This window comes from Corapipo altera, unplaced genomic scaffold (assembly GCF_003945725.1).
Source record: "Corapipo altera isolate COAL_440 unplaced genomic scaffold, ASM394572v1 62, whole genome shotgun sequence".
NCBI classification, from domain to species: Eukaryota; Metazoa; Chordata; class Aves; order Passeriformes; family Pipridae; genus Corapipo; species Corapipo altera.
The window spans coordinates 3,973,715-3,998,603 of record NW_020884894.1 but is presented as its reverse complement, the minus strand read 5'-3'; the positions used below and the strand labels follow the sequence as shown (position 1 = coordinate 3,998,603).

The following is a 24,889-nucleotide window of genomic DNA, read 5'->3' as shown; positions in this document are numbered from 1 at the left end:
TCCCCAGCTTCAACCGCCTGGATCTCCCTCCCTACAAGAGCTACGAACAGCTGAAGGAGAAGCTGCTTTATGCCATCGAGGAGACGGAAGGATTTGGACAGGAGTGATGGAGCTTTGGTGCTTTCCCAGGGTGGGAGGGCCCCGGAGCGCTGCCGGCCGGCACCGCAGAGCCCAGGCCAAGCCCTCTCCTGCAGACACTGTTGCTCTTGTTCCCGGGCAAGATCTGCACTGACACAGCCCTGGGGGAAGCGGGGCTGCGTTTCCCTCCCTAAGGAAATCCAAGGTGTGATGGAGAGGTGGATGCAAGTGCTCGGCTCCTGAGGGGCACGGGCTGGTGCAGAGGGGACAGGGCAAAGGTTGGGCCCTGGGGGGCAGCACATGGGGCACAGAGGCTCCCCGGGCCCCCCTTGCAGACACCGTTATGTGAGATCTGCTTTTGGCACAGGCTTTTGTTCCCCCCTCCTGTTTTCTGCCTTTTCATGGCATTTCAATAGCTGCAGGTGAGAGGGGAAATAGCTCTCGGACTGACTTTTGGGCCCTATCCTGCACCCAGCAAAAGTAACAGGGACCCTCAAGTTGATGCTTCAGGGGGTCTTTGTACCACCTGAGCACCAGGAGGGCCCCTTCCCACGCCAGAGCCAGGGCCTGGCTGTTCGTATCCATGACGTGTCCCATTTGCAGCCCGTGGCCCCTGTGCAGTTGTATTTAAATGATATGGTTTCTGCTCGGAGCTGGTGCTCCACAGCAGCCTCGAGGGCTCTGCCGGCCTTTGCTCTGATCGTGGGTTCTGCCCAAGCTCCCTGTTCCCTCTGTCGCTGGCTGGGCTGGTGGCAGGAGCTCGTGGAGCTGCAGCGAGGGCAGGACTACCAGGATGTTACCTCTGCCACCACCCCTTCCCTGTGTGCGCGGGGAGGGGACAGACCTGGCACGCTGGTGTCCCTGGCATCTGGGAGCCTGTGAAGATGGGACATGGCACCGGCTCCAGGCTGGAAAACGGCCAGTTCCGCACGGCACCGCCTGCTCCGCCGCGGCTTCGTGTGCAATAAACCATCAGCAGCTGCCGAGGTGTGCGAGTCCCGTGTCTGGGGGTGTCCTGTGTCTGTGTGTGCTGGATCCGTGTGTGCACATATCCTGGGTTTGTGCATGTCCTGGATCTGCGTCTGTGTGTCCCAGGTCTGTCTGTGTGTCCCAAGTCCCGTGTGTGTGTGTGTGTGTCCTGGGTTGGCGCACGTCCTGGATCTCTGTGTGTGTCCCACATCCATGTGTGTGTCCCAGGGCCGTGTTTCACACGAGGGGGTCTGTGCAGGGACAGGGCCATGATGGTTGCCTGGAGCACAGCACCAGGGTCACGAATCCTGTGGATTCCATCTGTGTGTTGCTTTGTCAGCAGTGACAGCCCAGGTACCTCCCAGGCTCACAGCACCTGCACCCCTGGAAGCTGCTCAGCCCTGGCCAAGGGGCGACAGGGCCACCAGTGTTGTCCCCACCGAGCTCCAGAGCAGCCGAGGCAGTGCTGAGAGTGCAAGGCCACCTGGGCAGGAGCACAGCCAGGGCCTTGCTGGCACAGAGAGGTGACAGCAGGATGTGCCCCTGTGCCACACCCACAGGGGCCTTGGGCACAGAAGAGCCAGTTAAACACAGGGATGTCTGTGGTGCACGAACACAGGGATGTCTGTGGCTAATGGCGATGGATTAGTCCTGGAACATGGGGATGTGTGCACTGAGAGCCAACTGTGGGTGTGAGCTGAGAGCAGAAAGCCCCTGAGGATGCACTGGGGGAAAGAAAAGTGCAGTGCTAAAAGTATAATCAAATCAAATAAAAACCCTCCCCCAGGCTTCCCTCTGTCCCTGCCCAGGTGGGAGCTGCCCTGGCAGGTGAGGAGGGACAGAGCCAGTACCAGCAGAGAGCTGAGTGCTGAGCAGGCACAAAACACCCCAGCACTGAGGGACTTAGTTTACAAGTTTTTTTAATTTACAAATAAAAAAACCTACACCTTTTACTTTTTCTCCTTTTTCTCTTCTTTCTTGCCATCGCTCTTCTCCTTGTCCTTCTCCTTCTCATCTTTCCTCTCCTTTTTACTTTCTTCCTTTTCCTGTCCTTCCTTCTTCTCTGCATCCCTGTTGGCAATCTTGTTGTTGATGAGGTTGTGCAGGGCTACGACAGAGCGGATGAGTGAGGCCAGGTACACCACCACCATCTGGTCATTGGTCTTCAGGTAGAAGGCCTTGACAAACTCCTGCAGGTTCACGTCTGGGAGCAGGTTGAACACGTCTTGGAGGTGGTAGATGATCTGGTGGTTGATGGGCAGTTTGCCCATGGCTACTTTCTCTAGGTAGCTCCTGATGTCCAGAAGCTTGGAGTTCAGTCCCTTCAAGCCATGGACCTGGTTTGTGATCCGCTGGGACAGTGTTCCCACCGTGGTGTCCTTGATGTCCCTAGAACCCAGAGAGAATCAGGATTAGAACCTCCCCTTGCCCGTGGGCACAGTCCCTTTAGAGCTTTCCAGCTCAGAGCAGTGTGAGCACAGCAGAGAGAGGACAGGAATGAACCTCCCAGAACTGTGTTTAACAATCTCCATGTTTTTCCAGCCCCAGGAAGCTGGATGGAGCAGGGCACTACAGTGCAGGGCTCCCCCACACCTCCACACTCACCGTAGCAGGTGTTCCACCCCAACTTCCTCAGCCTCCTCTGCTCCAATTTCGCTGGTCACATGCTCAAAGGTCTTGGAGGTCGGGGTGCCATCCTGCCAGGAGACACATCATCAAACATGGAATTTTAGCCAGAGCACGAGGGATTGTACTAATGAAGCCAGCAAAGTAGTTCCAGACAGGCCACAAGGAATCTGAGGAATGGCTCTAGTTGGAGTTTCCTTGATTTCATCAGTGTCACCCACTGTCCCAGCAATTTCTCGTGCTCTGGATAATTTCCAATTACTGCATTTTGCTGGTCTGTGCCCGGGGGGGAGCAATGGAAATTCTCACTAAATATCACAGTTACTTCTCTCTTCCCTGATCCAACTTCATTGCATTTTGGGGGAGCAGCTTCTTCTCCACAGTAAAGGCCTCAGAAAGGCAAAAAGACCCTATTTTTTTACATACATCCACAATTAATTTACATTAAACAATTACAGCTGACTTACTGCAGGGTGGTGTTTTGTCTGCACAGGGCTGCAAGTGATGAGTTGGTGTTGCTCAAGCCTGACCCACCTCCTCAGCACTGGCAGGTGCAGAATGGGCACACCTGGACACACCTGAGCACACATGCAGGCAAACAACACCTACAAGTAACATCCTAAAAGTGCTCCCATCTGTGACTCTCTTATTTTACATGGTAAATACTCACATCATGAACTTCTTCCACAGAGATATAGGCTTCTGTGGGCAGCCCCAGGTCCTTTGGCTTCACGTCAATGATCACCAGCACCTGAGGGAGAGAGCAAATGCTTTGGAAAACTGGATTTCAGCCAAAGAGTAGAGAAAAAATACCCGAGCCAGCGCTTCCCTCCTCAGTACTGGCATGAGGCTGCTCACTTCGGGTACTGAGACAAGACTTTGAGTCCAAAGACTCTTGATCCCACTTCCACAATCACTTCACAGCCACCATGTTGTGTCACCACAAGGGTGGGGGCGAAGGGTTCCCAGATGCCCCTTTTAGAGTAAGAGAAAAACAACCCCAAAGCAGGTCCCACTTACAGAGTTAGGGCAGTATCTCTTCATCAGTTCATTGATGGCGATGTCATTCTTGTGCAGTTTCGGGCCTGTGTGGTACCACCCCACAATTCTTTCTCTAGCTGAGCAAAAGCAGAAAAGGACTCAAAATCAGAACTGTGGGAAGACCCCAGCAGAGAGATTTGGATCAGCAAATAGAGGGTGAAAGTCTGATCTGTGTAAAGAGGGGGAAATGAATTACAAGGCACTGGCTTGGCCAGAGATCAAGAGCTCCCCAATCACACTCACTGCCCACACCTACAACTTCACTCCAGGCTCCTGAACTCAGCTGGATATTTAATTTTATTAATTAATATTATTAATTTTATAGCTATCAGGATCTGACAGCTTGGACTTCTGAGATGCAAGTCCCCATCTCTGGAAGTGTTCAAAAACATGTGGATGTGGCACTTGGGGACATGGTTTAGTGATGAACACGGTGCTGGTGCAGGGCTGGTGGTTGGACTGGGTGATCTTAAAGGTCTTTTCCAACCTTAATGATTCTGTGATTTTATGATTAATATGAATTCACTTTTCCATAGTCCCAGAAGTTTTTTGGAACATATCCCAGACTGTCAGAAGAGCACAACTCACCATTGACCTTCTTAAACATTCCATACATGTTCTCCAGATAGTCGTGGTCTAGGAACCAAACAGTATCATCCTTGTCATCCTCATCAAAAGGTACTGGGAATAAAACAAAACATCAGGATTTAAGAATCCAACTTCCAGAATGAATGTGTTTATTGAAATGTCGTGGTTTGGTTATTTTTGGCTGCCAGAGGAGAGTGGGATTTAATTAGGAGTGTTTTTGAAAGCCGTTTGTATTTGTTCTTGGATATGGGCTGATTTGTAGAGGGAGGAAACAATCTGTGCTCTGCCAGGGTGGCTCAAAAACTCCAACACAATCCACCTGCCAAAGAATTTAGTGGATTTGGGAGGGGCAGCACGCTCAAACTCACCTGCAAAACTGTTGGACACATCCAGGATCTTTTTCTGCCATGATCCCAGCAGCACTCCGACCACTCGCTTCTGATTTCCCACTTTTCCTATTCTAAATGGACAAAAGACTGTCAGTCCCTTCCTCAAAAGGGGAAGGAAGGAACGGGGCCTCGTGTGCGCAGGGTAACCAGCGAGTGCTGGGAGAGAAGGTGTTATGGTTGTTTTATTACTGATGGTGTTTGCAGACAGAAAAAGGAGTTTCGGTGCCCTCGGAACCGAACCCAGTCCCCCGGAGAGGGGAGGAGGGTCCGATGTCACCAACGGGGGCCGTGACCCCAGCACGGGGCTGTGAACAGCGATCGGCTCCTCATCCCGTGCCACCCTCACATCGCGGCTCGGCCACCTCCGGAGATTTGGGGCTTTTTTTTTGACATTAAAACCGCTCGGCACCGGCGCGAGGGAACGGAATTAGGCCCGAATTACCAGCGGAGTCGGAGGCACCGGGTCTCCTCAGGGCCCTGGGTCCCTCCCGCTCCCCCGGCTCCCCTCCCGGCCCGGGATAGCCTTGATTCGCCCGGTCCGGGGCCCCTGACAGCCCTGTGTCCCCACACGCGCCCCCGGGTCCCCTCACGGTCCCGGGTCCCCTCACGGTCCTGCTCTCCCTGCTGCCCTCCCGGCCCGGCCGTGACTCAGCGCCGGGGCACCGCTCCCGCCCGGCAGCACCTGTTGAAGTGATCGACGACGCTGAGCAGCACCAGCGGGTGCACGACAACCCTGTCCACGGCCAGCTCCGGCATGGCTACCGCTCCGCCGGCCCCGCTCGGCCCAACCCCGCACCAGGCCCGACTGCAGCCCCGCGCCTTCAGCCCGCCCCCCGCGCCCAGCCTGCCCCGCGCGGGGCGGGGCCGCCATCTTGGGGAGGGCTCTGGGCCCGCCGCCATCTTGGGAAGGTGCGCTCGCCATCTTGAGAGTGTACCGCCGCCATCTTGAGAAGGTACGGTCGCCATCTTGGGAAGGCTCTGCCGCCATCTTGGGGCAGCGCCGTGGCCCCGCCCCGAGGTGAGGGAAAGGGCTGGAAGGGGGCGGCCCTGGGCTGAGGGCTCTGGCTGCGCGCTGGGATTCCTTCCCCTCCGTTCCCCTTTCCCTTTTTCCTTTTCTCCCCGTTTGTCCCCCCCCCTTTTTCTCTCCCTTTCATATCCTTTTCCCTCCATCTTCTACCCTTCTTTATCCTCCTTTTCCTTTCCCTCCCTCCCGTTTTCCTCTTTTCCCCTACTTTTTTCCTCCCTTTTTCCCCTTTTCTCTCTCTTTCCCCCTTCCCCCCCCTTCCTTTTCCCCCTTATCTCCCCCGTTCCCCCTCTTCTCCCTCCTTTCCTCCCACTTTTTGTCCCATATTTCCGCCTTTCCCCCCTTCCATTTCCTCCCCTTTTCCCCCTTTCCTCCCTCTCCCCTCCTCTCTCCTGAGTGGCCCCAGAATCCCCTCAGGACGGTGTTTTTTGGGGCTCTCAGCCTTCCCCAGCCCCCTCGGCTCCTCCTGTGGAACATGAGGATGCTTTTGCCTTTCCCAGGTGTAAGAGTCTCCATGACCTCTCAGAAAGTGAGGAATCCCTCAGGATGATGCTGTGGCAATCCCAGCCCTGCCTCATAACGGCGGGGCCCAAAAGCCATTTGCTCCCCTGACAGAGAGAAAAGTGCCAATTCCAGGTTTAATCCTCCCCTTCCAGGTGTGCTCCTGCCCCTGCGACCCGGCCTGGAAAAGCTCCATCACCTTCTGCCCCTCGTCCCAGAGCCTCAGAGACGTCAGGGACCCCGGTGCCTCAGCGATAAAAGGCCATGAAAATAGGTAGAAATCTTTATAAGTGTTTGGTTTCTTCCCAGGGGTCCATGTCAGGCAAAGCCGTCATCCCTCAGCCACTCGGAGTTTGTGAGGGTTTTTCCTCCCAAGTTTCCTCCATGTAAAGGAGACACAGGCTCAGGTGAGACTTTGGAGAAGGGTTTTTGCACCTCAAGAGCAGGAGCTGACACAGAACTTGTCTTTTATACTTTTATTTCTTGCAAGAAGATACTACCTAGGGCTGTTACTCTTGAGTCTACATCGAGGAATTATTAATATGAAAAATATTATCAAAGTTGTTGATGATAATTCACAGTTTTAAAGCATTGATACCCCTTGTTCTCTACACTTTCCCCACATTTTTTGCATATTTCTATATATAGGTAATATTTTGGTATTTCGAAATACCAAATGGTATTTTGGGCAAAATTGAAAGTTTTGTGGTTTTGTTCAGCATCTTCACAGATTTAGGCAAAAGCAGCATTAATTTACAAGCCCTGCAGCATCTGAGACCTCTTGTGGAGTTTGCAGTCGTTACATCCTTTACTGTTCCTGCTTTAAAAAGAAAGAATCTCTGGTGGAGTTTCCAGAGGTTTTTTTTTCCCAGCAGAGGGGGATATCTGACCGTGGGATTCGAACACCCCCAGTGCTCTTGTCGCTTGTTTTATCAATATACATATAAAACTCAATGTTCAAATTAACTAGTTCAATAAGTAATTTAGCTCATTGATTTTCGGGCATATCCTAAGTGCCATTACAAGCTACGGATATTTTAAATGCCATTACCTAATAGAAGGAATGTTTTAAGCACCTTTTATTGATTTTATTACTGCTTTATTTTGCTGTCTTGGTTTAAAAAATCATTTTAACCACTCTGTCATCGAGAAGAAATATATCGTTGGTGAAATACAGTCAATTTCCTAAAAACCTTTGACATCGTTAAATAAGGGATTACAGTTGTTAAATCATGTCGGGCAGTGCTGGAGGGACAACGAGGGATGAGCTGGGGCCGGTGGGCAGGGCTGTGCTGACCTCTGCCACCCCTGCTCCGTGTGGGACAGTCCCTCTCCAGGGCTGCTCCGGGCTCCTCCAGCACTCACAGGGTGCCAGGAGGGCGTGGGAGGATCCCACAGCACAACCCAGAGACAATTACGGGGCATTTTAGTGACCGGCTGTGGCTTTTCGTTGAAATTAACTCCCTAACTTGGTGCGTTTGAAGTTTGATTTGCTGGATTGTGTTGCTGGGAGTTGGGTGTATTGATGTTGTGCACAAAAGGAGTAAATTGAGGCAGCTCCCAGGGATTTCAGTCCCTTCCCAGCTCTGAGCAGATTATCAGAATTATTGAGCTAATCAGCTGGCAGATGCAGGCTGGGGATCCCGGCAATGCGGCGCTTAATCAAAGAATTGAAAAGTAAGTAATGAATGTTGGTGCTCAATAAAAGGCAGCTAATGAGGTGATTGAGCTGTGGAGTGGCAAACATCAATACTGAGGGATGATCCAGCTCCAGAGTGCTGAGCTGGAACCCAGAGCTGAGAGGTTCTGCCCTACCCGAGCACCAGCACCTCACCTGGTGTGGGCAGGGAGGGAGGGAGCTGCATTTTGCTCCTTAAGTGGAACAAGTGATTCCATCAGTAATTGTTGGGCTTTAATTTTATTAAAAAACCCCCAACCAATACCCCCCCCAACCCCCAAACTTACACAGAACTGTTTTCAGAGGTTTAAGAGTGGTTTCCAAATTGAAAAATAAGAATAAATCGTTATAAAGTAGTTTAAAAATCAAATTAATCATTATAAGTGTTAAATCAGCCTCTAATAAGCCCCAGGGGGAGTGGGGAGGGGGCTGTGGCTGTGTCTATGTCCTGGTCAGGGGATACCAGGAATACACTGCAAAAGGAGGTTTGTTTGCACCAAGTGAACACGAGGAACCTGAAACTTTCTTTGGAATCCACTTTTACCCTGATTCTCTTCCTTGGTTAGGTGCTGTAGACTCTCCTCAAGTGCCAGGTTGTTCTGACTGGTGACACAGGGGGGGCACCTTTGTGTTCTTTCCAGTGATGAGAGTAAGAAAAAGATCCAGGGGAATAATCTGTGCAGCTGGGAAATATTGATATGTGATACTTTGGATCCTAATCCTAAATTACTCTTATTAACGTGCTCCTTTAATACTGGTTGGTTTTGTTTTTCAAGAAAAACCTTTCTTAATTTCTCCTAGATTGGGACTGAACACTTAGACACCATGTCCACTAACGTGTATTTTTCTTGAGGTGCCTTCTAAAATGTGTTTAAATCCATCAGGAGAAGCTGGGCTTTCTCCAGACCTGTTGATAGTTTGGCACATAATACCTTTGTGCTCCCAGTTTGAACAGGAAATATATTTATTTCCCTATAAATATGTTTAGCTTTGTCCAAATAACTGTAGTTTCCTGTTAAGGTTTCCTTGTCCAAGGTGTGCCATAAACTAGTTTAGAAGGAACGGTGCTGCCCGGAATTGAGCAAGGATAACGCAAGCCAGGGAAGCAAAACAGAAAGCCACCATCACATTAATTGTGATTTATTTTGGTTAAAGTGTCATTCAGTGACATGCTGACACTGTCAGTACATGATGGCCTGAGCCAAACTGCAGTTTCCTTCTGAACACCTCCAAATAACCATTATTTACCCCAAATATCTGTTCTAGAATGTCATTTCTAAAGCAAATTATTAAATCTGTCATTATAAATAGATCTATTTGCTTGCTGATATAAGCTGTGCATATTTGTGTAGTAATAATTTATTTCTGTGTTTCCCTATAGAATGCTGTTGCTTGACCAAAGCTCTGTGTGTGTGTGTGTATATATATATATATATAAAATTAAATATATGTATATAAAGTAGAACTCATGTTACTGACCACAACTGGTCCATCTGTGAATATTGGTGTAGTTTCTGCCAAGGGGTTTAAGGCCTTTTGTACCTGTGGGGTAACAGGTGACTGGGATAATCCTGCCCTTTCTCTAACAGTGGAATTTTGATAACTTTGGATGTCAAATCATCACTTTCTTTAGTTAAAAACTGGAAGTATTGTCAACATGTCATATCAAACTATGGGAAGTATTTCATGGTTTATATTCTATGCATCTGATTTTGTTGCCCTGTCCAGACATCACAGGGCATAGAAACACCAGAGGTAAGGGGTTTTAATAACTAAGTCCTGACTCTAATTTTCTATTTCAATAGAGTGATTCCCTTCTGTTATTCTCATCCCTTTGCTACAAAATTATTAAAAAAATGGTGGAAACAAACAGTTAAAAAAAAGCAGGCACAACAGGTTCTAGTCATAGTCATTTTTCCACACCTTGAGGACTAGCAAATTCTTTAATATGAGATTTTATTTGTACAAAGCAAAACTTCAAACCCACTCCAAAGCTTTCTTATTAAGTGCTGTCAGTGCGGTGATTTACAGGGGCAATAAAGATCTGGAGGGGGCACATTCATCACGGGGTTCAGCGCACCAGGAGCCATTTTCTGCAGTGCTAAAGCCAAGTGATAAAATGAATTCTTTTGTTCTATAACCAAGACACATTCCCTGGGTTTTGTTTTTTGTTTTTTGGGGTTTTTTTAAATGTGTGTTGGACTCCTTGGCCTGTAGCTTGGCCACGTTCCTGTAACGCATTTATAAATAATGAAAAATTGCTCTCATGCAGATGTGATGATGCATCTGGCAAACCCCACTGTCTGAAAGACAGGAACTTGCTTCTACTTTGGCTTATTCACTAAGTTTTCTCCAGTGTTGACTCTTGTAGGGGTTTTTAAGAGCACTTTCCAAACTAGATGGTTTGAGGGGTTTTGTTTGGTGTGGTGTTCTTTTTTTATTATTTTTTTAAGGTGATTCTATACCTCTCTGTAAAGCTGAAAGAGTTCTGGTTAGGAAGTAATAAAGAGTATTTAAAATAAAGAGCCATGCTCATGGAGTACAGTGTGATTTGGAAAACTTCCCTTGCTTCCTCTGTTTCTAAGCTCGTGTTCGAGTGACTTTGGGGAGGCTGCTCTGTAACGTGTGTGGAGAGAAAACTTGGGCTTCTTGTCCGGAGCCAGATGTTGCTGTTTGTGTGGGCACTGCCCAGCCCTGCTGGAGGAGGGACTATTGGCCAGAGTCGGTGTCTCTGCGTGTGAGCAACGGGCTCAGAATCCCACTGCAGAGTGAGAATGAAAAAAGGGAATTCTGGTTTTTTCCCTATAAAAATGCCGCCACCTACGGGCTATGTCTGGAAGTTCTGGGAAGCCCTGTCACACTCAGGTGCGTGGTGGTGTGGCACGGGCACCTCCGGGACAGAAGTAGGAGAATCACGTTGCAAGAAGTGCTTTCCAGTATAATTCTGAATATTTTTAATTGTGAATGTAAACCTGTGTGAAGTTTTGGCAACGTTTTGGTTTCAGTGGGGCTGCTGCCACAACCTGTCCCATGGGCAGGGACACCTTCCACTAGACCAGGTTACTCCAAGCCCCATCTAACCTGGCCTTGGGCACTTCCAGGGATCTTGCCAAACCTGTTTATTGATCTTGGGTAGATGCTCTTCCAGCTGTCCAGGGTGTGTGGGACGACCAGCTTTGCACTCAGTGTGTCGCACATTCAGTAGTGTGGAAGCAGAACTGGTGCTGCTGCCCCCCAGCCCTCGTGCCTGGGAAAGGGTGGGACTGAGGAGTCGCAGCGTTTGTTTGGCTGACTCGGAGCAGTTACTTAGCCAGGGGGAAGCTCTGCTACAACAGCCACAAACTCCCACCACAGCTCCTGTACTGGCTGCTGGAAAACTAAAGCTTCGGTTGACCCAAAAAAAGGATTTTGCAGATCTCTTTGCTATAATTTTATGTTGGCACTTGAAATTTAGCAAGAAAAGCTGTGGTCTAGGAGGCTTTTTGCAGAGCTGTGTATGTTACTGCTGATACTTTTATTGCAAAACCTTTAGTCTCTGATATTTAAGGTCAGAAACTGTAAGTGTGTGTGTGTGCTATTCTTTTTTAACCCTGGGGCCTCTTATACTGTAGTGTCATGAAAGATCCTAAAGCTTTGAGGGGGAAAAAAAAATGGAAATACTTCATTTTATGAAGCAGTTTTGGGGTCAGTTTTTCTGAAATGAATGCTTTTATGTTGGATAGTTTAAAGCCCATCTGTTAACTGAAACCAAGCCTAAGTGAAGTTGCAGTTGTGTTTCCTATTAGTCTTGTATCTTTCCTATTAGTCATGTATGAAAGAATACAGAGCCATCCAGCAGAATTCCAAACAAAAATGGAAAAAGCAGATGGTGAAACTGTGGCCTTGTTGCTTTACTTTTACAGGAGCAAGTACTTATTAATGGATCACAAAAATACTGTAAGAGTAGTTCTGTAAAGTGTTACCAGAGTCCGCGCTCAAGGTGTCCTTCTGATCATTGCATATTGCAGGTGAAAATTGGCTTATTTCACTTGGAGACACTGAAGAGGGTTTGAAAAATAGATCATGGATGTTATGTCTGGAAGCCTACAGTGAAAGATAAAATACACAATTTTAAATAGTTAAGCACTGCAAGTCTCTCAGGGCTCATTTATTATGTTGTCATGGTGAGCGAGGAATAAAAAAATAAAATAAAAAGGCTGTTCCTTGGGTAGTTGGTACTTAGGGGCAGTTTTCTTTTACAAGAGTTCCACGCTGGCTTAAAGAAAGATCTTGGAGAAAAAGAACAAACTTTATTTTTCAAATAAATTCAGCTAAGAGCTCACAGCCTTCCGTGACACTGCACTGAATTATTATTAGTGTACACTGCTGGCAGAGTAACACTCACTGCTGTTTAACAACAGCGTCCTTCCATGGAATTTCAGAGAGGCAGTGGGAAAAGGAAAGGCAGAGTTGAGTGCTGCAGCAGAAGGGAACCCATCCAGTTGGAGCCAGGCTCCTGTATCAGGGCGTTGGGGAGGGACACGGGACACGTTCTGTGCATGCAGGTCCATGTGAATTGGTTGTAAAATTCTTAATGTGTGTGTGAAGCAGGAGGTCCTCTCTTCCCTGAGTAACATCTCCTTAGGTGCATTTCTGCCAGACTTTACCTTTTCTATTCTTACCTTGCAGCCAAATATGGGGAATGTATGAAGTTGTGTTTGTACAAAGCTCTATTTGTCATGGACAGGAGATGTTAATTTTTTTCCTGACTTCTGTCCTAATGGAAGGTCATGGGTTGCACTTGGTGTATTATGACTTTAAAATAGTTGGCAATTGTGTCCAGGCTGTCCCAGCAAGGTTCCTTGACTGTGAAAAGTGGTGTTCTAGCTCATTCATTCTCAGATTCCAGTGACAGTCCCTTTAATTTCCCTTTGCTCCTGTTGGATTCTAGAAAAGGTTAATTAGTTATTCACTGAGCTTGATAAAAAAGGATTTTTTTTTTTAGAATATAGTATTAAAAGATGTTCTATTGGGGTATGAAGGTAACACCACAAGGGGGTACTATAATTTTATCAAATTTGCCTTGGTAACTTGTTTTATTAAGGTAAAATGATTACAGCCTGCAGAGTTAATTTCAATATGCTAATACACCACAGCAAGTTGGAAACTTAAATAAAATGATACAATTAATTTAAATTTAGAGAAGGTAGAGAAGCTTAGGAAGGTCTCCTGTATGTTATACTGAGATTGCATACAGGCTTGGCAGATGTGAAGTGGGTTTCCCAGCACAGGCTCCAAGAGATCCCGGGGTGTTCTGCACTGACCTTTGTGGGAGAATGTTAATACAGCTCTGCAAAAACTGCCTTCTCTGAAAAGTGTTTTCATGTGAGAAAAAGAACCCTTTCCTCTCTCAGCTTAGATGTGTGTGGGGGTTAATGATTTTAACACCTGTATGGAGGTGGATGTTTATTAGGACTTTTTTTTTTAAATGGAAAAATGCATCCTCTGGCATTCCTCTGTTAGTGGAGTAATTACTCTTGATTAAAATACATTGCTATGACTCTGGGTGAGGGAAGGGGGGTGGGTGTTAAATCTCCAGGGCTGCCACGGGAACACGAGAAGGAGGGGGTAGAGCTGCTACCAGTGGTCCCTGTTGTCTTTAGAGGTTTGGATGAGCTCCAGAGAACCAAACTAGAAAACAGGGAAGAAATAATGTGTCAATAGAACACATGAGCTAAGTATTTTCTCCTAATTTCTACAGAAGAGAATGAATTTGTCATTGCTGTGACCCTGTAGAGTGAGTTTTACTCTCATTAGGAGGTTCCTGAGATCACTGTTTCCCCCAGGATATGGAAAACCAGATTGCACGTCAACAAACCAGTGAGAGGCTGATTTGCCAGGGACACTAATTGGGAATGATGTAATTACAAGGGATTTTCCAAATGCTTTTCAAGATGTTTTCAGTGGCTGTTTGCAGTGTGTTACTGAAATCCTCTCATAAAGTTGATGTGTATTGGAGAACTTTGTCTCCAGTGGCCGCAAAGTGGCCCGATCAGGACATTCCGTGGTCATTCCTTGGCTTTGTGTGCAAGATGCACCCAAGGAGCATCATCAGGACATCATTAATTAAAAACTGTAACCTCAGTGTTCTGTATCTTCCCCACTAAGACCAGGAGGCTGGATTTATGGACATTTGAGTGCCAACAAAAGGCTTTCATTTCCCTGGGTCTGAGCTTTGTCCTGCTTAGGAAAGCTGCAGGTAAAATATGGCAAAACTGGGAGTTCTGGTGAGAGTGTTTAGTCACAGAAACCTCACAGGTAACTTTTTTCCAAGAAAAAACCAAATGAGTGCATTCTAGATTTGTACAACAAATTATTGGTATTGAATTATCAAATTATATGCACAATTAAATTTTTATTAAATAAGGAATAGCATATGCAATATTATGCTAATCTTGTGCAGTATAACAAGTTTGTAAGTTTAACACACTGTGCGCTGAGCCTCTCCTCCCCAGGGACTCGTTTGAGACGTAGGGCATTCAGCAATTGAAAAGGAAATTAGAAAATGAGTCACTTGAGTAATTTAAACATGCAAATAAGTGTCCCAACTGTGGTGATACCAGATTTAGCTGAATTTACTCGGGCTGCTTTGACTTTATCACCCTAATTATTCCAGCTTTGTGTCAGGCTTAAGAAAGCAGGAAGCCAGAATTCTCTGTTACAGGAGTTTCTCGTGGTGCTGTGTTATTGCACTGTGTGTTCACTAATGCACTCACTGGGAAAAACTTATTCCAAGGGTTTTTTCCCTGCTAATTAGCAGAACAAAGGCAATCAGGACTGTTCTGTCACCAGAGACTTGAACACACTTGGATTTTATGTGCCAGGCTGAGTGAGGTACAATGCATGTATGTTCTGATAGCAAACGTTGCAGCACAGCTGAGGGAATTCCTGTGCTGGAGCCCCTCAGGAATTCAGTAAAAATTACCTGTTTAGGTAATGATTTTTTTTTTTTCTGAGAGCCATCTCCTTGCATGGTTTCGATGTTAAAACATAGCTGGCTCCATGAAAATATCAATTATTTTAGAAATCTTATCTACAAGCAACTAGTTGCAAGAGGAATGCTGATGGAAATGAGCACGTGACCCAGCTGCACATGCAGGGCTGTTTTCAGGCTCGTGTTAATATTAAAAGAATGTTAATATAAAACATTAAGATAAGAAACCAGAGTCCAGTCTCCACCTCCATGAAGCCCAGGAGCTCCTGCTGAGCTTTGCAAGTACAGAAGTTCTGTGATTAAATTGATTTAGCCCTTATTATTGGCATTTGGGTGGCTATTCTGAGGATGTAAGATTTATTTTTTTTAAAGGTATCTTGGTGATAAAATGCTGAGAGTCTAACAGACATTTCTTCTTAGTTTTTGGCGTAACTCTTTAAATTTTTTCCCTCAGGAAGTGCACAGAACAGCACCATTTTTCACATGAATAAATGGAAATAATCTTTGCAGCCATGGATGCTTCTTAATATTACTTGAAAGTAAAGTCTCACACAAGGCTTCTAGTCTATAAAGAAGGTGAGAAAACAAATAAGAGCAAGTGTTAATTCATGTACACAGAATTTGTGTCTGCACAGCAGGTGAAAATGCTACATTAATGCTGGAAATATCTGTCCTGCTGTGTAGTTTTCCTTCCTTTTTATTACTTCAGTGTTTGGTCTCGTATGAATGCACCGTACTTATTTGCATGTTATCACGATGAATTCCTCTTTGCTTCTAGTTATCCATATAAAGAGAGAGATGCTCCACATGACCTCAAGAAAGTATTCAGATGAAATACTATCTTAAAATATCTCGGGTTTCACAGCATAGTGTATATATACATAAATTTTATTTTTAGTCGAGGTTATTAATTGCACACAAAAATGCCAACTAAGAAGAATGTTGGTAAAGTGTAATGTCAAACACTTCTAATTATGGGAATGTCAGAGGCAGGGGTCAGTCGGAATGTCCACGAGATTAAATAGAGAATTATCTCGGGTGTGTGACTCAAACATTGAGTACCCGGGTTTGAGGGGCCACCACCTGTGGCCGTGGTCCCACCATGGAGCTCAGTAATGCCTGTGTTCACCAAGGGACCCAAACCTTCCTCTGGGCAGGGACGGGGATGGACAGTTCATGCTTTTTGGGAGTACCTGCTCAGTGTTCAGTCCTGTCGTTGCCGAAACCTTGAGCTTTGTGTCCAAGTGAGCCTGTTTCCAGTGAGAATAGTCTTGCCTTGGTGTCCTGGGAATGCAACATCCTCATGAAGTACAAGAGGAACCGAATGTGATCGATGCTGTGCTCTGTGTTTGGGCTGGATGTTTGTCTGCCCCTGTTATTAATGCTTTTTGGGCTGACGTGAGGGGTGCTGGACTAATCTTTAGTGCTCTCCCCCCTCGCATGGTCAAAACCACCGGAGCTAACACGCTCCATGGGCTACACATTCCTGCTGGAGTGGACAGCGTGACCTCCTGGTGACTGCTCTTCCCAGTGCTGAAGAGTAAGTCATTTGCATGATGTAATTAAAAGGAGCGATTTGTAATGAACCAAGTGGTCGGAGAGATCTCTTGCAAGAGTCAGGGCAGGCACAGCGGCTCAGGGGAGCTCTCGAGCGGCGTCGGCCACGCAGGACGTGTGAGCTGCTGTGTTGGTGCTGGCTGGGGCAGCCTGTGAGGGCTGGGCTGAGCTCTCCTTGTGGTTCCTGGCCTGCCAGAGGCAGAGCTGTGCCAGAGCCCTGCTGAAATCTGCTGACTGCACCGCAGGAGGGCATCCTTGTAGTCTCCGTGTCTATGTCTTCATCTTCCTTGTTGTGTTTTCAGCATTTTGTAAAAGTTCATCCTTCAGGTCTTAATACACAATGAAACATTTAATCATTTAAAGTTCATATTAGGTCTGAAAATGAAAGTAGTCTGGATCCTCCAGAGAAATCTCAGTGACTCCAGACAATATCAATACTGGCTTTTTAAAACCAAACTGGCTCTTGGCTGCCCAGGTGACCCTGGGGCATCCCTGCAGCTCTGAGTCAGTGAGGAGACTTCAGTTCCTCTCCAGGTTCTTTCTGGAGCTTTCATTGGGTAGCAAAAATGTCACTCAAAGCCCTCGTTGTTTAGTGAAGTTGTTGCTCTTCAAAGAATGAGTCAGATGAGGTAGCTGTCAAAATATGTGCTTGGTCCTCTTCTGACCTAAAAAGTCTATTTTTTGGTCCCTGATGTCATGAGGCCAAACTTTCTCTCCTCACTGACTTTAGGAAGACAACTGTGATGGTGATACTGCGTTGGATGTGTTGGGAACTACGTAATTAGTGTCTGAAATCAGCACGTAATAGCTCGTCTTCATAAATTTATTTTCCCTTCTGGAAAAAAGCGTTGATATTTTAAGCATTTTAACTGTTCCTGCTTATGTTTTTGCTTCCTTTTATGACATAAAAATTCAGTTTTGTTCATTTTGAGCCTGACTGGAAGGGGAAGTTTGTTTATTTTGGCAGCTTAGTTGTAGATCCGCCAAGAGGAAAATGAAAAACTGTAGCCTGTGGGCATTCTGTGTGTGCTTATCTCCATCCTGCTGGAGGAGGGATAACTGTCTCCTTCATAGGAAAGGAAAACAGTTTGAGGAGAAACCTCACTTATTTGTGTTTTCTCTTTTTGTTTGTTTTTTACTGTAGCAATTCTGCACCACGTCTCTTGGCAGCGGTCGGTGGCACAGACACACCCACAGCTCAGGGTATGTTCTTAAGTACTTTTGTCCAACAGAAGTTTAAATCGATATATTAAATATTTGTTTTTTCTTCTCCTAATGTTTGGATAATAATTCGAGACTGTATATCTTTGAGTACTAATCTAAGAGTGAATCAGAAAACAATAATAATTCCTGTAGACTCCTTTTTTCGTGCTTTAATTCAGCCAAGGGCACACATCCCAACAGCCCGGGCACAGCCGCTGGTACCCTCAGGACTGTGCTCTCACCACAGCCAGGGACAGGCGTTGTCAGGTTGTCCTGCTGTGATCCCAGACACCTCCCAAACTCCATTGGTCCCGGCAGTTTCCAGCCAGGACACGTGGAGGATGCAGAGGGAGCCTCTCTGCCACCCCTGATGCTGTGAGACCCCTCAGCTGCAGCCTCCTCTGCACCCGCCTGCCCTGCAGTGACACGGGGCCAGCAGAGCTTGGTCTTGGCAGGTAAGTTAGGGACAGCTAATTCCTGCTCTCATGGGATCTGTGACATCTGGATGGGAGGTACCAGACAGCTTTATGTTACAAATCCCAGGATGCTTGCTCCATTTGCTTTTGCATTATCATCTACTTAACTTGAAACATGTGAAAGATTCATAGTTAGGAACTTTCCACCAAGTTTTATCGCTTTACTTTGTGTGCTGTTTACCACTTGGATATATGGGAATTTTTTCTTAGAAAGGATGATAGACATGTAAAATCCTAATTTTTAGGAGTCCGTACAGGTTCAACTACTAGTCCTTTTAAAAAAAGAGATTCTAGTGAGGCAGAGAGAACAAACTAGGTTGAAAAAGTGAGGGACTGGGGTACTTTCTGGTAGCTTTTTTAAAGCTTCTTGCTCAAAGGCATCTCCCCTGTCCTCGGAGGACTTGGGTATTGGTTTGATGTCAGTTCTTTCACAAATAAACTCTTTCTGTTATTCTAATCATACACGTACGCTGCTAATAAAATTCTTCCTCGGGGTATCTGGGAGGAAAACCATATTCCTTTGTTTGGGCCGGCCAGCGGCTGCAGCACTGGTGGATTAGCAGATGAGAAGCTTATTCCAGAGAAACAGCTTTTTCTGGAAAATTACTTTGACAGAAACCTCTCATTCCTGTGACCAGAATTCACAGGCTTTCGAAGTAATTAGGGAGACTTCAGTAACAAATAAAATACATACAGCAAATCCAACAGGAGACTCGACCATTGCTCTGCAGCCTTCCCTGGCTGTGGGTCCCTCCTGACCCTGGGGGAGTGGGGTAAATGAAGGGGAAGAGGAGTCACTGCTGGTGCTGAGCGGCTTTTAGTGCTGGGAAAACAAACTCATCCCTCTCTTTTTAGGCAGAGCTGTCTTTCTTGGAAGCAGGAATGCAGAGGTGTGGTGGGACAGCAGGCACCAGGCTGGAGCTGTGTGGTTTAACATGTGTCAGTCCCTAAGGATCAGTGCAAGGGGCATTCTGGAGACTGGGTACTATGGTATGGAATGCCACTGGAGTGCTGGACCATCACGTGTCACCACCTGCTGGTGACATCACGTGTAGTCCATCCCTGTGGTTGGCACCTGGTAAGTCCCACTGTGGGGCAGACAGGACTGCACAATTCCTCAGCTCCAGAAAGGGAAGAAGGCATCTGCATTTTCTTGATATGTCTTTAAATCATTAAAAAGTCTTTGGGGGTGGGAAGGGGAAGGGAAAAGCCTCTCTGGAGAAGTGATGCTTTTGATGGCCTTTGCTCTGTGGCTGGTACCCAGCACCAAGCATCACCCCCTTTCTTTTTTGCTAATAACAAACCCACATTGTGGGTTAAGGCTGCTTTGCTACTGTACATGTGGGCCCGAGGCAGCACCTTCCCTCCGAGTCAGGATTTTCCACTCCCTAATGTGTGGAGGTGGCGAAGACCGAGGGTGTGCTGGGATTCTGTGCCAGCTTGGGCAGCCCAAGCTGAGGGAAAAACAGTTTTTCTGGATCTTACTTGGGACTGACTCTAATTATATTTCCTTGTGCTGTCAAAGTGGGTTTCTCTCCCTCCTGCCTCCAATCCTATGGCAACAGGAATCACAGGTCACCATTAAACAGAAGCAAAATCTGAGGTGTTTGAGCCGCATGTGCTGTGGTAACAGCTGGATGGAGTGGGAGTTTCCGCATGTGTGCTTTCCTGTAAAAGTTTGGGAAAAATCCATTCGCAGAATCAGGATGACTCCCAGTGCAGAATTCCTGTGTCAGCCTGGCACCATGGATCATTGGCACTGGGCCGGTGACGGGCAGGGGGAGGTGAGGTGGCGTGGGCACATCGTGTGGATGTGCCACTGGAGCATCGCCATCCTGATGCTGGAGCCTGCCAGATGCCAGGCCTGTGGGCAGGTGTGGGGGGGGGATGGTACCAGCACACAGCAGGTGCCCCCCCCGGCCTCATCCAGGCAGGAATGTGCCCAGCAGATTTCCCCCAAAGGAAACATGAGGAAAACATCTTGTTTTAGAGAGATATTTAATATGTTTTTCATATTTGGAAAGCAGTTAATGTCTGGGAATGTCCTTTTGCTCCCTGGCCAGCATGATTAATATTACTTTTGATCTTTTTTTGAAAAAAAATTCAGCGTAAAAGTGATTTATCTGCAAGGAAAGCAACAGCAATTATTTACTCTGTATTCATGGTTAAAGTTGGTTTCTTTTAAAAACTGTTTTGGGGAGGGCAAAAGTTCTTAAAAATAAACATGGTTTGAATTATTTTTAGATTAAAATACTTTATGGAAGGAGAGCTGAGTTTTAGTGTTTGAGCAGTAAACCAGGTAGTCAAGACTTTGGGGAAAACACAGATGTAGAAAGGTTTGCAGAAAGTTGTGCTTTCAACTACCTGGAGCTAATTGCACAGAATGGCTGATGAGGATGTTGATGAGAACGCTCCTGGGTCGTGCCCCGTTGGTTGTGCCCAGGTGGGCTGGTTTCATTGCCTTGCTGTGCTGCCAACCCTGTGCTGGGGCCCGACCGTCCATGGGCTGTGCTGTGGGGGATGTGCCAGCTGGTGGGCACAGGGATTAGGAATGGGACATCACCGGAGCAGGGTGGGATGCTCCCAGAGGTCGCGTGTGGGAAAGCGTCACCCACTCAGCTGGTCCTGTAAAGTATTGGTGAAAGGTTCCCTCAGCAGTGCACCATCAGGGGGTTGGTACAGGATTGTAATCAATGTGCAGATAACTCAGGATGTGTTTGGAAAACTGCATCAGAGTTATTGTTCAAGCTTTTTTGCCTGTAAAGCTGAAAGCCGGGTCTCAGTGCTGCAGCCTGGCTGGGAACCACGGAACCGCAGAACAGCTCAGGGTCACGGGATGGAGTTCGTGGTGTTTTTATACTTATTATTTTATCATGGTCCCTTCCAGAGCCAGCAACAGATGGGTTGCCCTGGAGCCAGGGATGGTCCCTCTTTGCAAACCCAGGTCCACTCTAGCACTGAAACCAAGTGGCTCTTGGGGCTGAGCACCACTCGCCCGGTGCATCTGGCTGGGATGCTGCTCGTGCCTTACTGTGCTAGAGGGGGAGGAGAAAAACCTGCTTTGGTTGTTCATTTTTTTCAGTGTAAGTGTTTAAAGCTTGAGTTATCTTTGGAAGATGCAGTAACTGGTGATCCATCCATAACCCCTGTGAGGGGTTTGGGACACACAGGTGAGAATGGCAAGTGTGAGAGGATGGAGGCACAGCCATCATTGCAGATCCCTCAGGGACAGAGAGAGGACAAGAGCTTTACAGCCAATGAGGTTCTGGCCCAAGTTTGTCACAGGTTTTGTATTAATTTTGTGCTTATTTTTCCACATTTCGCTTTTCATAGCTTTTTTTTAGAGAATAGGTGAGTTTCTTGTTTGATATTGTTATAGTTTTATCTTTTATTTTACAACTAAAAGAGAGAGCCCAGAGGTGTCTCCTGGGCAGTCAGAGGCAGTGACAGGGTCCTGTGGAGTGGGATGTGTTGAGTCTGGATCTTTGCTGGTTCTTCTGATTGCTTTCTGCCTCTGGCTATGCCGTGTCTAATTAAGAGTAACATATTAAAAAAACCAGACTAAGCTATTGAACCCATAGTGCATGAGTAAGCTAAAAGGATAACCCCAAGTTATTTCTCTGCTTACAGAAAATAGCTCAGAGTTTTTCATTTTGTATTAAGGCCGTTCTGGTGTGACAGCACATTATGTACCACAGACACGATTTTCAAAGAAAACACCATTTATCCTTCTCATTTGATTAAACTCTGGGATGAGTAACAGAGATTTCCTTTTACTTACACATTCCATTAAGGTCCTACAGATGCGATTTGGGTGAAAATGTTGCACTGGTCAGATAATTGTGCAAAATCACCCATGTTATGTTCAGCCTTAAAAGCCCAAAGTGAAGTATGTCCACCCCAGCTGAGACAGAGACACCTGACAGTGGTTCTGCAGGACTCGTGGAGCAAATCCCGTGGAGCAAATTGTGATGGACTTGTTCCCTGTTGGAGCTCTCTGGGCTTCTTCACCTCTGTAGTTACTTGGTAATAGAGAAAATGGTTTGTGCTTTGTATTCCTGTTGATAACCTCACAAAACCTGGCTGCAAAATCCCTTGGGGGGGGGTGTTGTTCTGGAGGCATGAGCTCAGGCTTCACCGAAAGAGTTTATTGTTTCCTCTGCCATGACTGATGCAATCGGGGCTTTTTGGTCTTATTAGCACTACATGATGAAGGGATGTGGCCAGAGAAACACATTTACTGAGCTGTGACTCACTTCTGTGTATTGAGTAGCCCATGACTCACTCGTGCATCCTTCATCTGCAAGTCTGCTCTGTTGAACATCTGATGGTTTTGATTTGTCTCCTTGGAACTGCCTTGGCACAAGGTTATCCAGGATGAGCCTATTGATCAGCAGCTCTTTTGGAGACAAAAAGTGTCCTTGTTGTGGGTGATGTTGCACAGTGCTCTCCAAACTCGACCTTTAGATTATGGCAGAGATGTTTCCTGGCTGAATCGTCTTCACTTTGAGACATCCCCATCACACACCTGATCCCCCTGTGTGGTTGGCCCTTGTTCTCAGTGTGGGATTCGCTACCAGAGTATTTTGATTAATGCAAGTGACTCCTGCAGGGTTACATTTTCTGTGTCAGGATGCTGAGAGTCCAAACCTTCCATCTCGTCCACTTTGATACAGTTGTTTGTTCTTTTAATTGTTAGTGTACAAAACATAACTGCACTCATAATGAGTTTATGCACCTAAAACTACCCTGTTCCTAAAGGGAATTTAGATTTCCATTAAATATCGGAACAGTTGTCTGAAAAGTAGTCCATAAATTTTTGTCCTTCTTCAAGTGTCTCAGGGTTTGGCAACTGGTTCCTCTGATGGTTTTTGTATGTGTTTTGTTCTGGTTTTTTTTAATTATACTTGTTCCCACTTTCAGGCAGGGCTTCCACTGGTCCCTCCCAAGGTGCTTCAGCACACAGATGTGACTCATGTGCTTCAAATCCACAGTGAACTAAGAAATATCTTCTTGAGAGTGCTCCGAGTTGTGAACACTGTAAATGAGAGCAGCAACAGCAGAGATATAGGAAACAGATGTTGTGGCTTCCGGCTGGAAATTTAGTGACTGATCTGGCAAAATACTTAAGACTTATTAGATACAAAAAGGTGCTGCAAACCCACACAAACCTGTCAGACTTGGATGTTGCTGCCTTAGATTATGGTGGTTGCCATTGCTGGCTCACGAGCTGTACAAACATGAAGTAGATTGTGAGACTTTTGTCTTGAGTTTGGTCAAAATGTGCTCTTTGTGAGTGGCAAAATCCCATGAAGGAAATGCCAGTGATATCAGAGAATCATGGAGTGGTTTGGAAGGGACCTTAAAGCTCATCCCGTTCCAGCCCCTGCCAGGGGCAGGGACACCTTCCACTAGACCAGAAGCCCCATCCAACCTGGCCTGGAACACTTCCAGGGATGGAACAGCCACAGCTTCTCTGGACAGCCTGTGCCAGCCTGTGCCTCACCACCCTCCCAGGAAAGAATTTCTTCCCAATATTCTCTCTAATCCTGCCCTCTGGCAGTGGGAAGCCATTCCACCTTGTCCTGGCACTCCAAGCCCTTGTAAATAGTCTTCATCTTTCTTGTAGACTCCCTTCAGGCACTCTAAGGGTAGAAGGAGAAGAAAACTTTCCTTACCAGGTGATATAATTGTACCCACCTGGGTTTGCTAAGTCATGGGTAGTTTTTGGGATGCTGAGTTGTGATCAGTACTTGGTGAATATAAGTGATGTGTTTCAGTGATTTTAAGAATGGTTCTTGCCACTCTGCTGGGGTGTGAAATCAGCCCCTCTGTCGCACACACTACCTTTATGGAGTATATAAACAGAGGTTTCATCTGCTTTCCATTTACTGGCACATTTTGTTGTCTTTGCCATGGGCATTTAAAACTGAGATGTTCTAAAGAGCCCTGCATGAAATTTTAAAGAGACTGGACCTTTCATCTGCTCACCAGCAGGACACCAGATAGATGAACAAGAAAGAAAGAGAAATTGTTTTTGAAGCAATAGCAAAAAAAAATAACAGTAGAAGCAATTATTTTATCAAAGGTTTATTTTTTTTCTTGTTTTTTAAAGACCTTTCCTCGGTTGAAGTTGGCTACCTTCTTATGTATGTTTGATTTGTGGTTTTCACAAGGTCCAAATGAAAAATGTCAGTTGGAAGATGTGTATTGTTAATGAGCAATCACAATGGCCCCAGTGATTTCAGAGAATTTTGGTGCTCAGAGGATTGCAAAACTCTCGTCTTCTATGCTCCAAACAGGCACATGTTTCTCTGTCACATCTCACTCTGTTCCTTGACTATGGACAGACCTTTTCAAAGAGTAAGGATGGAGTTAGTCTTTGTTTGTCTTTGTCATGTTCTTGTTTGTAGGGACATAAATCATGTTCCTTACGACACAGAGCTGGACTGTGATCCCTCAGTCCCCCTGTCAGGCCATTAGGCAGTAATCTCCACTGGGGTTACTTTGGCCTGTGAGAAGTTCAGTGTCACCTCGCTGCTTCCAGGTCCTTTCAACTTGCTGCAGTTTTTGATTAGTTCTCCTTCTGTTGAATGATCCCCTGCCTGCTGCTCCTCATCCCGCTGGGAGATGCTCCCCGGGGGTGGTGGAACCTCTGGCTGGCCCCCCTCACCCGGCTGGAGTGGCACTGACTTGCTACAATTTTGGTTTTAATTTTGATGGTGTTCTGGTGGGAAGGGAAATAAAGCTCCTCTCCTTGTGTGTTTATTGTATGACATGCTGGGA

At 46.5% G+C, this 24,889-nt stretch overlaps 2 protein-coding genes across 3 annotated transcripts in view; one reads left to right on the top strand and one right to left on the bottom strand.

Annotated features, from left to right (window-relative positions):
* WWP2 (WW domain containing E3 ubiquitin protein ligase 2) overlaps positions 1-1,059 on the top strand; it is a 34,874-nt gene extending 33,815 nt beyond the window's left edge. For both annotated transcript variants that reach the window (XM_027647063.1, XM_027647062.1), the window contains exon 24: positions 8-1,059. In XM_027647063.1, coding sequence (XP_027502864.1) covers positions 8-107 — 100 coding nt within the window. In that variant the 3' untranslated portion in view covers positions 108-1,059. The remainder of the gene's footprint in view (positions 1-7) is intronic.
* An 891-nt stretch (positions 1,060-1,950) lies between these two features.
* On the bottom strand, positions 1,951-5,554 carry PSMD7 (proteasome 26S subunit, non-ATPase 7). Its single transcript, XM_027646878.1, has 7 exons — positions 5,374-5,554; positions 4,671-4,762; positions 4,303-4,395; positions 3,694-3,791; positions 3,344-3,424; positions 2,653-2,744; positions 1,951-2,436 (listed from the first exon to the last, which is right to left on the bottom strand). Exons 1-7 carry the CDS (start codon positions 5,445-5,447, stop codon positions 1,998-2,000), a joined length of 969 nt encoding a protein of 322 aa, XP_027502679.1. The 5' UTR covers positions 5,448-5,554; the 3' UTR covers positions 1,951-1,997.
* Between the last annotated feature and the right edge of the window lie 19,335 nt (positions 5,555-24,889).

What these genes read in the sequence shown, in the direction of transcription:
- PSMD7 (XM_027646878.1), bottom strand. Translation starts at nt 5,447, where the DNA reads ATGCCGGAGCTGGCCGTGGACAGGGTTGTCGTGCACCCGCTGGTGCTG. An exon ending in AATGTTTAAGAAGGTCAATG is followed by an intron (nt 3,792 to 4,302) that starts GTGAGTTGTGCT and finishes GCTTTTGCTCAG; the next exon opens with CTAGAGAAAGAATTGTGGGG. An exon ending in CTGTGGAAGAAGTTCATGAT is followed by an intron (nt 2,745 to 3,343) that starts GTGAGTATTTAC and finishes GTCTCCTGGCAG; the next exon opens with GATGGCACCCCGACCTCCAA.